This window comes from Harpegnathos saltator, unplaced genomic scaffold, assembly GCF_003227715.2.
Source record: "Harpegnathos saltator strain DR-91 unplaced genomic scaffold, Hsal_v8.6 scaffold620, whole genome shotgun sequence".
Lineage (NCBI taxonomy): Eukaryota > Metazoa > Arthropoda > Insecta > Hymenoptera > Formicidae > Harpegnathos > Harpegnathos saltator.
This window is the reverse complement of record NW_020230450.1, coordinates 248089-263081: the sequence shown is the minus strand read 5'-3', so window position 1 is coordinate 263081 and position 14993 is coordinate 248089. Positions and strand designations below refer to the sequence as shown.

The 14993-nt window shown below is 51.4% G+C and overlaps 2 protein-coding genes across 6 annotated transcripts in view; one reads left to right on the top strand and one right to left on the bottom strand.

Annotated features, from left to right (window-relative positions):
• Mp (collagen XV/XVIII-type protein multiplexin) overlaps positions 1 to 14993 on the top strand; it is a 274008-nt gene that overhangs the window by 26441 nt on the left and 232574 nt on the right. For all 5 annotated transcript variants that reach the window (XM_025304526.1, XM_025304525.1, XM_019842899.2 and 2 more), the window contains exon 2: positions 3397 to 3467. In XM_025304526.1, the coding sequence (XP_025160311.1) occupies positions 3397 to 3467 (71 nt within the window). The remainder of the gene's footprint in view (positions 1 to 3396; positions 3468 to 14993) is intronic.
• Positions 1 to 14993, bottom strand: part of LOC105186486 (uncharacterized) — a 290643-nt gene that overhangs the window by 144382 nt on the left and 131268 nt on the right. Inside the window, exons 4-5 of the mRNA XM_011146739.3 lie at positions 9182 to 9263; positions 8950 to 8983 (exon numbers count right to left, since the gene is read on the bottom strand). Coding sequence (XP_011145041.1) covers positions 8960 to 8983; positions 9182 to 9263 — 106 coding nt within the window. The 3' untranslated portion in view covers positions 8950 to 8959. The remainder of the gene's footprint in view (positions 1 to 8949; positions 8984 to 9181; positions 9264 to 14993) is intronic.

Below are 14993 nucleotides of genomic sequence, written 5' to 3'. Positions count from 1 at the left end.
GGCGACCGCGAGGAGGGGGGATAAGAGCGAAGCTGCGAGTGAAAACTCCCGAAGAAACGGCGCGTCACAAGAAAGCGACCGCGACGGCGTGTTCCAGCCGTTTCGAAAAAGTCTCGGAGACCAGTCGGAAGACGCATTTATCGGAGCTTAGCGAAGACATGCAACATTTACCGGCTTGCGAAAAGTTGGACCGCGCGCCGTAAAATCCTTTCGTCCTGCGAAACCTCGGGAATTTCAGGAGACCTTATAAAACGTCATAAACTTTGACGGAACTCCGCGTAACCTCTTAAACTTGTGTGCAAAAGGCCGGGCTCTCATGAAATTTGTATGAGGCCTTAAAAATGTTTAATGATCTTACGAGGGGCAATCGGGACCGCCGGATAATCGGGACGCGGCAGACACCGCGTCCTCCCTCAGTTGTGTCAAACGTCAAAGATGGACACTCGATTGGATCGGTTAATCAGTTTTACAACCGACGAGCGTCACCGCGTCTCCGCGCGTCTCGTTCCTCTGCCATCTCCGCGGGCGAAATCGATATCGAATCCTGCACGCTCCTGAGCGCCAACCTGCTCGGACAAGCTAGCGTTTGTTTCGATCATCGCGCGTCGACAGTGACGATAAAATTGCATTGAATTTCATGCAAAATTAAATAATAACAAAAATAATAAGTAAATATTAAATAATAATAAATAATAAAGGTAAATATGGTAAAAAATCGTCGCTTCCGAACAGCGAAACATTTGTGATCCTAAATAGCATAGATTGAAATTCGTTATCCTTATAGTGACTCATCGCCCAGTGCTGAAGACCAGCCTGACCAAAATACCGTAAGCGAGATACAACCGCGGCATGATTTTCACCAAATAATAATAAATAACCAATCACTCGCAGCGCGTTGACTTTTCGTCGAGCCCGGCGATAGTCGCCAACATCGCGCGAGCACAGCCGGAGCGCAAAGGGCGCAAAGGGCAGAGGGCCGTAACAAGTGGCGGGGAAAAAATGGCGCAATTCCGTCGTACGATCGATTACGTGTCGCGGCAACATTATCCCCCCCGTTATCGCGGCGGGCCCCTCCTCGGCCTCGATAATTCAATCGTTCGTCAGCAACATTTGCCTGTTGAATGCGAGGCGAGCGAGCGCCGCGGCGCCGCGCGGAGAGAGAGAGAGAGAGAGAGAGAGACGAGGGGCTGGGCGGGCTCGGCGGTCCTGTAAAATGGAAATCGACATCGAAATCGCCGAGCTCGCGTGCGATCGCTTGCCCAGGCGGCCGGAATTCTCCCGATCGTGATTCACGATCGACGGGCTACGCCCACGCGCGCCCACGGCCGTGTTGTGCAAGCGCCGGGGCATGCAAATACCCGGCGCGTGTCACACTTACCGACTTCCCCGTGCTCCACTGACCTTAGCCTGCGCGCGAAATAACGCGGAGCGGCCGCGGTGAGATTTATAGCGCGTACCGCGCCTCGCTCGCTCGGCGCGACTCGCGCAGCGGCCACGCAAATGCCTTCGCGCGCCGCACTGAACAACGTGAATAAAAATGGTCGGATGAACGCATGCCACTTTCCGGCGCGAGTGACGTAGGGTTTAATAGCGCACGGTGACTGGGGAAAATGGCGGACCGCGACACCGGCGAGGAAGCGTTCGTGCCGTGTACGTAATCAATCTTTCCCGCTTCGCGTTGGGAACAACGCGGCGGGCGAGAGGAAGGCAAAGAAAAGCAGCCCGAGGTGAACGGAAACGCGGGAGAAAGTGTCCGTCGATTATTTCCAGGCTGTATATCGGCCGGCCATTGCGCGAAAACGCTCTGGTCCGCTCTGAGAGCGATGTCCGAGAGCACTTGGCGTGATCGTTCGTCACGGCGAAACAATAGATTCCGCGATCGACACGCGGGAGTCTCCGCGGTGCAATTTTATACGAAAAGAATTCTGCGAGATGGACAAAACTCGTGCCGGCTTCGGGAATTTCGCTCTTTCAGACAACGACGCCGATCGCAGACGCCTTAAAGACCTTCTCAAAGCGCGTCCTCGATGAGAGAGAAACTAAGCGGGGATCTTATCTCCTGAGAATTACTCGGAGACGAACTTTCCTTCATCGGACGTCTGAAAAGGAGCACGTCGAGACAATAAAAAAAAAAGAGAAAAAAAAATAGAAAATTGCACATACTTCCATTGTAAATAACGAGATTGCACGAGCGTGGAAGACTGAACGCGCTCGCGTGCGCACGCGCGCGAATTGTCGTCGACCGGCGAACGAGAGGGAGAACTTTTCAACGAGCGGGCTAGGTGTGATTAGCGTTTGCGTTAATTTAAAGTTAGATTAAAGGCAATGCGCGCGAGCGAGCGCGCGGGCACGCGCGCGGATATATTGGATTAGGTCGCCGTCGTATTTAGCGCGAGACTAACTAACTCATCGCGACCGAGTCGCGATCACGTTTCGCCCAGCAAAACCGCCCCGCTTACAAAAGCGCGCGGGTGTCAAAGTAAAGCCCGGGCATAATAGCGAGAAGCACTTTTCCTGATCCACAGCGCCGCCGCCTCGCGGCTCCGTTATAGCGCAGCAGGTGCGTCTCCATTGTTCTTCCTCGCCCCTCCTCCCCGCCGCCCGGGGGCGGAGAAGAGGGCGACGCTGTTATTTCGAATCGCTCTAACGTTAATTTCATTGCCTTTCTTCCGCGGGATCACGTAGCTTTTCTAGCACCGGGTCTTATCCCTTTTAGCGGCGAACTATCTCCCTCCTCCTCTTCGCCGCCTTTGTTCTCGACGCGTCTTCGTCCTCCCTCTACTTCCGTCCCTCTCGTTTCCCATCCCTATTTAATTAGTATTAGTTGCCAGGCCGTCGTACCTTCGACGATAGCACTAATAACGAAGCAATTAACCGCCGGAATGCGCGCGCCGTCACTCGTCTCCCGGTTAATCGAGAACATTTTCTCGCGACGTGTGCTTCTCTCTCTCTCTCTCTCTCTCTCTCTCTCGTCCTGCCATTTCCCCTTCCCGCCCCCGCGGAGCGACGCATGTTTTCGTTTCGCAATTAACACCGACGGGGTAAAACACCGCGACTGTTGAGAGCGCCGCGCGCCTCGCGCGCAAACTCTCTTAAATAACACCGAACGAGTCCTGACGTTCGATCCTCGATTCGAGCTCCTCCGAGCTTCGATTCGTCACTTCCGCATCGCCCTGGCCGTTTCCGCCATTTCGTCGCACTTGCCGACGACCGCGCCGACGGGGGAGGAAACGCGAACAATGAACGAAGCAAAGGCGCTTCTGGACGCGTTTGGCTCGCTCCTTGGACTTTGATCTTTTTTCTCTCACGCGCGTTATTATTACCCTCTCCCTCTTACGAGCGTAATATATCTCGCGATTATTCACGTGACAAATATATTGTATTAATTGCTTTCAGATCGTCGCTGGTGATTCTCGTCGCGCTGTGCGCGACATGCGGCCGCGCGGACTTCTTCGGCGAGAGGAAGGGTGAGTGTCTTCGCGAAGTTCACATTTCGGCGCTAATGGGCTCGCATGCTTCCTTTCCTCCCTCCCTCCCTCCCCTCCCTGCCGCGCCTTTTTCCTCCTCTTTCACGACTTTCAGCGACGGAGGGATTTAGCGAACCATTTGTACGGCCCTGCTCGTTCTCCCGAGTATCTTACAGCGGCGATCCCGCGCTTTGCCGCAATATTCTTCCCCTCCGGCGCAGGGCGGGCGGAAGAGGAGGGCAGCCTCCTATTTCCGCGAGCGCGAATATTCAGCAGCTTTTTCGTCACGGCGGTCTCTGCCGCGACTCGCCTCACGCGACCGGTGATTTATCACTATGTTAAGTAAGGAACGTATTTAGTCAGGCGCTGAATAATAATATCGGGCGCGATAAGAGAGCGCAGGGCGGCGCGTGCGCGCGCGCGGAGGGACAAATCATCATGGACGACGTGCACGAGTTCGCAGGCTGCGCGCGATCCGGTCACACGCGGCCGATTTTAATTACGCACGGCGGATGCAAACAGCGCGCCGCGCGTTAAAACCGCGCGCCATCGTGAAACGTTAACGAGGCCGTACTTTATCGTCGCGCGCCGCGCCGCGCCGCGCTGTTTGATACCTCATGCACAATGCTTGTATGACGGCATTGAATATTCGCCTATACAATAATAATAATAATAATAATAATACTAATAATAGTATTAACGATACATAATAACACGATAATAATAATACTAGTAATAATAATACCAATACGCGCGTATTGAATGCACGGGGCTAATTTTCGACGGATAATGCCGGTCGCTTTTCGTGTCGTCCCTCTCTCTGTCTCTCTTTGTCGGTGGCATTCGCGTGACCGTACGCTCGCCGAAATCGCGCCCGATTTTACCGTATTCTTCGCTTAATCGTAATCGCGCGCTTCGCCGAACACACGCGGTCGGAGGCCTTTTTCAACTCCAAATCGCTGCGCGCGACCCGATCCTCCCCTTTTGCGGCGGAGCACTCGAGAACAGCGGATCGGACAATTTATACTGATGAACGGAAGTTTGTCGATGTAACGCCGACAGAGTGATTTGTTTTTGGCCTTTACAGCGCCCGCTATTCGTCTCCGTCTCCCTTACTTCGCCATGAAGCGAGAGCGATCGATCGTGTATCTGGTTTTCTCTCTCTCTCCCATTTATTTCTCTTCTCCTCGATCAGGAATTAACTGTGCGCAGAGTCATACGAGCGATTTTTAATCTCCTTGTCAGTCCGACTCGTTTTACATCGCAAACTTTGCAATCACGAATTAGCATTTTCCAATAGTCTCCCTTTGCGCCATACTTTGCGACTCTTCACATCGACGACCGCCTCGGCGACCGCCGCAGCTCTCGACGCTCATTCGTACAAATTTTACGTTATTCATCGAGCGCCAAAGTAAGAAAAGAGAAAAAGGTGAGAATGCCACGAGGGAGAAGTTGAAGCAAAGCTACGAGAATTAAGAGCCTAGCCAAACGCGAGACGTTACCGCGAGTTATCTTAAATCGCGGCAGGCGCAGCACAATGGCGCACGTCAAATCATCGTACTCCGATGTATCGTTAACAACGAAAACGATTTGCTCCACCTGCCCCTCAGCAAAGAAAAGGAATCATTTTGCTGCAATTGATCTTGTTTAAAGTCGCCCTAGCTAGGAGAGAAATTCAAATCCGCCGGAATGTTACGCGCTAACGCGAGACTCCGACGCGCGTTTTACGCGCGCGACGAAGAAAATATCTCGCGCGCGGAATATATATTGAAGACGAAATAAAGTCCGCTCCGTTTCAGCGTGAGACGCGCGCAGTTTGATCCCGCCGCTGTCTATCAGCAGACACGACTACCGCGCGATGCGCTCAGCTTCACCTCCGCCGCCGCCGCCGGGACGCTTAATACTCGGAGCGGATTCCGCGCTCTCGTCACGTTTCGCTCTAATCTGCCAGTTTTATAAGGATACCCCCGACGATTCCCGAGGGAATCTGGAGAGATTTTTCACTTCCCCTCCTCGCCGCGCGCGCCGCCCGAGACCACCGGCGCATCTCCGCAGTAGTAAAGTCGACGTATGGTCAGACATGCCGCAATCCCGTAATCTGCCGCGCGCGTTCTCGCCGCCCCCGATCCCCTCCCTGCCCCTCACACAAACGATTCCAATATCCACCGTCTCGCGTGTCGTTACAGCGCGAGATATCGAAGTCCCTCTCTCTCTCTCTCTCTCTCTCTCTCTCTCTCTCTCTCTCTCTCTCTCTCTCTCCTCTCTCTCTCTCTCCTCTCTCTCTCTCTCTCTTTCTTGACGGAAGCAGACAAATTCCGTCTCGTCCGAAGAATGCCGCTCCGATCGCGCACATCGCGCGCGCGCCGAACAATGCTAAGCCTCCCTCCCCGACGAGAAAAGGAACGTTGCGCTCTCGGCGGATGAGGTAAACGAGTCAACGTTGAAACATGTGGTGACGAACCTCCGCGATGGCGACAACGATATCCGAAAAGCAGGACGCGTTTTTTATCGACGCCATTGTGAGAAACGTCAGAAGCGCCTAAGAAAACACGACGCGACAGCGCCGTCGGCGGCGGAGAGGAGCCGCGGGAGGGGGCGGAGTCCGTTTAATAAAGAGGTGTCTTTGGTCGTAATTGAGCCTTGTCTTTCTTTTGAAATGCAATGATTATGTCGGCCCGGTCGCATCTTTCGTCAGTGAGTTTTCTCGCGCGAGGTTCTCATAACTCCCGCTTTCCCTCCCTCCCCGCCGCCCTAACCGGCGTCCGTTCCTCTTTCACGACGACGAGTCGGCGGCGCCTCGCAAAACGCAAAGAAAATTTAATCTGCTGCCGGGGCCGCTTTTATTAAGAATAATAAAACGGCGGGAACGACGCGCTGCCACTTTGCCTCGTCGTAATAAGAACGAATTAACGCGGGATTTTAGTTTGCGCTCACTCTCGCGTGACATATTAAAAAGTTACTCATTCGCTCGCGCTACCGCTCGTTCTCGCGTCGAAAAAGTCGCGATGAGCAACCGCTCTGGAATCCTTTTCCTTTTGTTTTCCCTCCCTTCTTCTCTCCGTCGAGCGCTTTTCACGCCCGCTCGCTCGTTCGCTCGTTCGCTCGTTCGTTCGCTCGCTCGCTCGTTCGTTTGTTCGTTCGACAGGAGATCGCGACAATTACAATCGGCGAATTGCTATCGAAGACTCGGTCTCGCTCTCGGGGGTTTCGCGTTTCTCTTATCAAGGGCGGATACAGGGGGTGCGGCAGGAGGGCGACGCTAGCAGGAGGTGGCGATAGCGGGGCCGATGGCACAGGATGGAGAAAGGAAAGGGCGGCGGCCCCGGGACGAATAGCTCCCGCAGGATGCGAGATAACGCCGCTCATCCCCCCCAGTCTCATTTGTATCCAGCCCGTTCCGTTTCCCGCGGAAACCGCTACTTTTTGCACCTACCGTCTACCTCGTCAATATTTAACGGTCGCTCGTCGATCAAGCAGACGATCGCGCCGATGTAAAAATGACAATTTTTCGGCCCGCCGTCTCGTCCGTCGACCCCTCTCTCTTCTTTCTTATGGAACGCCTTCGTGAGTAATCCCTCCCCCCCTGCACAAAGGGATATATCGCATCGTCGGGGTTTGACAGATGACGAGAAAGTTCCGCGACCGCGTTTGTTTGCCACGCACGATTCAGGGATATTCCTGAGAGATCCCATGGGAGACACGCACCCGCGATTCATCGCAAAGGGGAGTGAACGCGAGTTTAACGCGACGCGATTATCTCCCGGCGAGCTCGAAGCCGCGTTACAAACCGCGGAAAGAGCTGTTCAACTTTGCTCCGCGCGGTGATTATTCCATTGGCGATTGTTAATTCGCCGATTCTCAAGCCGGATGAAAATCGGCCTCCACGCTCTCTCATAGATGTTTTGTGTATAAATTATATTTATATTTTGTATAAATGTCATATAATAAGTAAGTGTTATATATATATATATATTAAATATTCAGATATTTACACAACTTTCATTCCATCTATCGTTCGTATCGTTCCGCGGAATTGTTGGAAACGGTGGCTATACGCGGTATCATCTAATACATGCGAATGTAACATTTACAGATCGCATGGCCGCGGTGATCGTAAAAGTTTGTCGCAAGTCGAGTGTTCGCGAGGACCACTCATACGCGGTAGCATATGATTTGATATTTTGATGAGCACTTTGCGATGCTCGAGACAATCGGACAGTCATATCACATAGGACGCTGTACTGCAGCGTCCGCGACGCGCGCAATAAAGATATCGTTCTCTCTCGTTGAAGACCAGTGCGACTTACGTCCAAGCATGCACTACGTAAATGTGACGTCCTGTGGACGTCATAAAGGTACGCTCACCACTGCGCCTTGACGTTCCTCGACGCGCAGCTGTCCTTCGCACAGTCCTGCCTCCTTAATGTCCAGCCAGTGTCCCACGTCGATTGTCCTTCACTTACTTCACTCGCGAGCGCGGCAATATTTTTCGGCGTTTAACGAGAATGCACACGAGAACACGCGATAAAGACTCTGCTAGATCATCGAGAATCAAAGCCCGGGCGCTTTAGGCGACGTGGAAAAATTCGAGAGAGAAGGTAAATATCGCGTTTCACGGACGATTGTATATCTTTGACGACGAACATGAAGTTTTCGTTCTACGAAAACATTAATCCTTGGAAGAAAGGATAAATGCACGCGTCGCGAGTTTACCGACCTTGATCGAAGGTGATTTAAATTAAATGTCAAGCGGCTTGAAATTCATCTCGACTGAAACGACGTGATAACCGATCGCGTGCGTATATAAAATTTCGAGATCTCACGATCGCAAAATTCCTCGCGACAGTTCGCGTTATTTGTCGCGAAATAAATTATCGCAATCTTGATGCGCATTTTATGGTGCTCGGGGACAATCACGGGGTTCATATTGAATGCACAATTCCGTCGAGTGATAGTATATATTTAACAAAATGCAACAAATATAAAATTTTTGTACGAACAAAATAAGCGATTAGAAAGAAATATTTAGCGTAGATATTAAAAAAAGCATTTAATTTCACGTTACATTAAATTTGCTAAATTAATTCACGTTACGTTAATTTTGCTAAATAATACGAGCATTTAAGAAAACGATCTCGTGATTGTTTCGAGCAGTGTATATTGATGGTGACAAACACAAACACGCAAGCCCCAAAATCTACACGTTACACAGAGAGAAAAAATGTTATCTGCGCCAACCGTATTGTTTCTTATACCAGCGCGAACAAAGTAGTAACAACAATATGGATATACGATCATGATTTCCGAGATATTTCGGTAGTGCGTGCTAATCGATCTGGCCACGCGACTATAATCGCTTCGCTACAAAAAAGTCGGAAATATTACAACTCTTTTCTCTCGATGCATGTAAATCGCACTGACTTCGTCGAGACTATAAACGCGGAAAATCCACCACCTATAAAAATGCTCATTTCTGACTCACCAAAATGTTGCTAGAAGTCAAGGTCGCTCGCGTCCTGGAAGAAAAACAATTTCCCTGGTCAGATGCGATGTTTAACGTCGTAATGAGAAAAACACGCATAAACACGTGTCATCAACCTCCTTGCGACTCAACGAGTTATTTATTTCCTACCTGACGGTAGGAAATAAATAACGTCGCACTTGTTCGGTCGCAAAGAGTTCGTCGTGAGAATACAATAAGTCGGTGAACTCACCCTCGAGTCGACCCCGCTTAGCCCGAACCGGATCCTCCGGTGCAGCGTCCGCTCGCCCGCCGGTCGGGTGACCTTGTAAGATCTGAAACAGAAAGCAAACTTCCCGGTTAGCTAGCTCGAAGAAAGGCGCTGGTGCCGAGGATATCGAGTAAGGACTCGACCATTCCGGCCATTCCTCTTCCGAACTAATCAAAATGCAAAGTGGTAGTTACCCATAAGAGCCCAGGATACCGCCACTGCAACATGATGGCAGCTACCACGGTATGCACACGCGAGTACACCACCACGTCCCGCGACTACCCGGGTCGCGTGGTCGGGAAGATCGGGAATCTCGCGCGCGACGTCTCCCGATCTGTCTTCCGTCGCGTCGAACACCGTTATGGTGGTACTCAAGGTGGCCGGTGTTTATATATATCATTGTGTTATTGTTCCCGAGATCACGTGCCCTTCAGCCGGCTTCAGGCGAACTCGCGAGCGCCGTGACGCCATGTAAATGTTTACTCGATGCTTTGCATGCCGCGATATCAATGACGCATCTCGCTTTGCGACTTGAGGACCTCGAGTGTCCTTCTGACATGGGCTGGCGAGGATTCGCGACTTGTCGCGAGAAAGAGACGACCAAATGAGTCGACGTGTCCTTTCGTAGGCAGGATAAATACTTTTCGAGTCACAATTACAGCTACCGCAACGGTCGATACTCGTATCATGGCTAGGGTTGCCAAATCTAACAGTTAAAATTACCGGACATTTCTTCTTCTGGGTAACAAACCCAAACCGGACTAAACCGGACAGAAATAATAATCATAACGTTACATTAAATACAAAATATGACAAGAATTTATATACAATATTAATTTCCAAGCAATTTTATAAACAAGATTTGATTGAATAAAATAATAAACTATTACTTTTGTAATATATACACTGTATGGAATGATGGATCGGCAGATCATCTCTTAAATGGCTTTTCGTGGCGCTGGATCGTTTGTAGGCGCTTGAAACGGAAAAACGTTGATAAAATCTGAACTCTCATTCCATTGATTGGATATAACTTAAAAATCGGACATATGACGTTCGGTTTGACTTATTAACCAGACACCGGAGACAAGACTTCTAAAAACCTGACAGTCCGCAACCCAAAACCGGACAGTCGGCACCCCTAATCATGGCCCGGGCCGTTCGTTCGATTTGTTAACGTACGGCCAAAAGCGCGGATATTCATTTCACGCTCGCGTGTGCCTTTCATTTCCCCGGCGGATGATAAGCCGAATTTGTTTCGTCGATTGCTCGATCGGACGCACACACACAGCGCGGCAGGTAACCTTCCGCCTGAGCGGGCGCGTGCCCTCGTAAAATACAGACAACGCGGTGTTTATATTAATCGTCGAGCACCGAGCGAATCTTTCGGCAAGGCAGCGCAATACGTGGAAACAGATAAATTGCCGCTGCCGCCGCGTTCTCCGGCTGATTTACGATCGCGAGATTCCGATAGAGTGGCCGCGCCGCGGACGCGCGGCCAGCAATCGACTGCTACAGGCGGCCATAAAGATGGGCAATTTTTGTCCTTGATGACAGATTGGGCCGCCGGCCGGCAATCGAATCGAAAGAAACGCCGCTGACGCGACTCGCGATTTTAATCCGCGGCGGCTGAAAAAATGCCAGCGCGCGCCGACCGCGATTTTCATTTGTTTCGCAGCGGCGCGAGATTACGGGAATAATCTGCGCCGGGGATGCGTAAGGCCGGCGGAAAATCGCGCTGGCCATTTTTACTTGTCGACTCGCGCGAAACAAGAAGGGAAGGGGGAAGAGAAGCGGGCTGCAAAAATTAAACGTGTTTCCCAAAGCGGATGGAAATTGCGAGCGGCGTTCAAATCCAATTTCCACAAATTTTTCCTCGGGCAAGGATAAATGTGTTTTATTGTGCGCTGCTGGCGCGCGGATTTATCCAAGCCGGCGGAGCAATCCTTACAAACGTCTTGCTCCTTTAAACGGTCCCTTTATTCCCTTGTATCGAAGGAGATCGCGATGAGTCGCGGGAGATCCTTGTCTCCTCTCTCAGCGCACTCTTACTCTTTCTCGCGAGGCGCGCTCGCGACAAACTCGCGCTCTCGAGATCCTCTCGAGAGCCGCCGCGCTTCTTCATCCGGCGGGGCGTGCGCGCTATTAAAAACAGAGCGGAAAAATCGAATCCAGAATCGTCGAAGACGAAGGAGGAGAGGAGCGTTTGTGTCGCGGCTGGAGAGGACTGCCGGCTTTCCTTTCGCGGCGAGCCGAGTCGAGTCGCGTGCCTGATCGCGAAGATAGAAGCTTTGATTCAATGCCGCCCTCCGCCCCCGCGCATATTTCCCGCGATATCGTCTTTTGAGATTTCGGCCGAGACGCACACGCCGCGTACAAAGGAGCGTTTAATAATTCGCCGCACGCGGAAGGATACGCTACGAGGACGCGCGTCCGTCGCAGTGTCGAGCGATTTTGCGCGGCGGCGGGGATGCTTTGTTACCGATGTTCTTCGCGCAGCGCACGACACAAGGAAAGCAAGCGCGAGATACGGGCTGATAAAAGAAAAATATTGGGTTTGACGTTGCGGGAAATAAAAAGGGAACTTTAAACGATGACGGGCGCGATGTTGAGCGCGAGCGCCGCGTTGGCTAGTCTGATTTTCTAAAAACAGAGATGACAGCCGCTAGCGCTAGATTAAAATTTATGAGACCGCTGTATTCGCCGAAGCGGTTAGAAGTCCGGGGAAGCGCCGAGGCCGAGGCCCGTCGCCTCGGTTTATTCGTCCCCCCCCCCTCTCTCTCTCTCTCCTGGGAAACGAAAGTGAAATTGAGGCGAGCCGCGCGAGCGCGGCATAAAAGTTTCACATCGCTCCGATTGATCGCGCGCGCCGGCCATTTTTCTATTTCCGTCCGCCGGATTAGCCGGCTCCGATGACAGACGCCTGTCATGGGATTCCAGGTGCCGCTCGTAAATGACCGGGCTGTAAACAACGAGCCGCGGTGACGCGCGATTTTTCTCAAACGTAGCCGACTGAAAATAATGAGTCGACGCTATCGACAAAGTACGAGCGGCTTCCGATTTCACGTGCGATTTGAAGAAGCCCGCGTCGCCGTCGCGATATGTATTGGGTTGGCAACTAAGTGATTGCGGATTTTGCCGACAGATGGATTTTACACTTTCTTTTGTTTCGTTAACGTGTTCAAAGTACCTAACCTATATTTTTTTCTTATTGTTTGGACTTCTACCTTTCATTTGGTACAAAAATTATATCGATTAGTTCTTTAGTTTTGTTTTTATCCCAATTTAAAAATGGAAGAGCAAGACGTGCACTTCAGACATATTTTATTGTATTATTTCCGAAAAGGCAAGAACGCATCGCAAGCACACAAGTGGTTATGTGCCGTATATGGGAATGAAGCCTTGAAAGAAAGGCAGTGTCAAAATTGGCTTGCCAGATTTCGTTCTGGTGATTTTTCATTGAAAAATGCTCAACGATCTGGCTGTCCAGTTGAAGTCGATGAGACCCATATCAAGGCCATTATCGATTCAGATCGTCATAGCACAACACGTGATATTACAGAGAAACTCAATGTATCGCATACATGCATTGAACAAAATTTAAAAAAGCAAATTTAAAATTTTGAATTTTCATTCTTATTTAAAATCCGCAATCACTTAGTTGCCAACCCAATGATAAAAAATCGCTCGTTCACGGAATAGCAAACTTGCGATTATACGATTATATCTCCTCCCTCCTCTCTCTCCCTCTCTCTCTCTCTCTCTCTCTCTCTTTCTCTAATTAATACATAGACGCGGCGCGAATCGCGCGACGGATTACGCGGCGTGCCAGCGCGCATAAATTTCCGCGGGGAAGAGCGGCGAGGAGATTCTATTTCCACCGACGGCTCCGAGCGCGCGCTTTCTAAGCACGAGCCCGGTAAATCGGTCTTGGCGGCGATCCAAAGCGGCCTTATCGCGACGCTTTTTTTAATGAATCAGCGACCGACGCATTTAATATGCTCGCGGAGCTCTAAAAAGGGCCCGTTGCCCGCTCGCGGGGAATAGACGCGGCCGGTGACGCATCGCGAGAAGACGACGCGCAGAGACGCGCGTCGACGCGTTTGCGACACCGCGCCTTCCTTCGACTTCCTTCGCCGGATACCTGACGCGCGTAGGCGGCCGTCTATGGTGCGTGCGCGCGTACGTGCGTCGTCGTAATCACGTTCGGAGCCGCCATGACTCATCGATCACGCCGCGATTTCTCCGCAGCGTGGTGCCGACGCGCGACACGAGGCCCACTCGCGTCCTGTGTAAGGTGCGAAGTCCTGCGGTGCATGTTGTCTTCCTGCGGCCCGTTGAGAATCCCGGCGAGAAGAGAGAAGCCGGTAAGAGCAAGATCTCACTTGCGAAACTCGCGCGTGATCGCGAGGAGAAGATGAAGTGGAGAAGCGATTGCGACGGTGAAGATCGACATTCGTTTCTTTTTGTTTCGTTTGCATTCATCTCTCATCGAGGAAATCCCGATGAATTTCACTCATCTCGATTTGTCTCGCTTGTTTTCGCTATCAATTTCCATCTTTGCTCGGTAGATCGCGCGACTGAAATTTTGCCTCTTATTGGTATTCTTCTTCTTGCTGCGGAAAGCTTCCACCGAATTTCATGTCTTTCCGTTGCTTTCATTCTCACTAATTGCAAGTAGATTTCGCAACCTAGATGGCTCGCGTTGGCTTCTCCGCTCCTGTTGCTTGAAATTCTGATGGACTTCATTCCTCTCAATTTCTTTCGCTTATATTTTTGTCGTTTCTTTATTCTCGCAGAGTAGCAGCAGCTTACGCAACTGAGAGACCCCGCCGGCTCTCATTGGCTTTTCTCCTCTCGCTGATTGCGCGTCAAAGGGCCGTGATATCTCTCGCTTGATCAACAATCGAAACGCTTTCGAGCCGGAACAATGGCTTCATTCGCAGTCATCGGCCGCGCGACTCGCCCGGCAAAAGTATGCCAGACGCACAGGTGTTCCTGTGACATTTGACCTGCGTTTCAACTCGGTATAAAGCGCACTTATCGGAGCCGAGTCAGCGTCGAGAGGACCGCCGTCTGCCGCGAAGGGCCATCCGCAGCGTATCGCGCTCTAATGAGATTATTTCCAAGATCTTGACCTACAATGACTAAGCGACTCGCGCGATCATTCAACGCCAGCGCACGTTCGCCACATGACCGGACGCAAACGTCACCGCCGGCAGGCAAGAATGCGGCTAATGGGTATTAATAACTGAATTATCTCGCGACTCGCCGCGCGCGCGAGTGATTCGCCATTGCATCACGATGACACACCGAACGAGCGGCTCTTTTTCCCCTTTTTCTTCTCTCTTTTCCGCCGCCGTTCCAGACGAGACACGTGCAACAGAGATGAGACGCTCTCTCTCTCTCTCTCTCTCTCTTCAAACGACACGAACAAATATTGGATCATTCTGACGCACGCGCATCCTTTTCCTCTCTCTCTCTCTCTCTTTCTCTCTTACTTCCTCCGAAAGAGTGAAACATTCACACCGTTTTATCAAAGCCAAAAGACGTTCGAGGGCATTTTTCAATGCACCAAGCTCTCGGGCGCGTCGCTTGTACGCGCTGTCCCCGTTCCTCTGTGTTCGCCATTCCTTAAATAAAATTATACATGACGGCTTTGCGGAAGCCCCGGAAGCTTATATTAGGTGCCTTCAAGCTTCCTTTCGACGTAAAGATGCGCCGGCGTTGCATTTAACTTAACGTGCGCACCCGCAGCGGCGGCCGCGGCAGTGGCGATGGCGGAGGCGGGGAG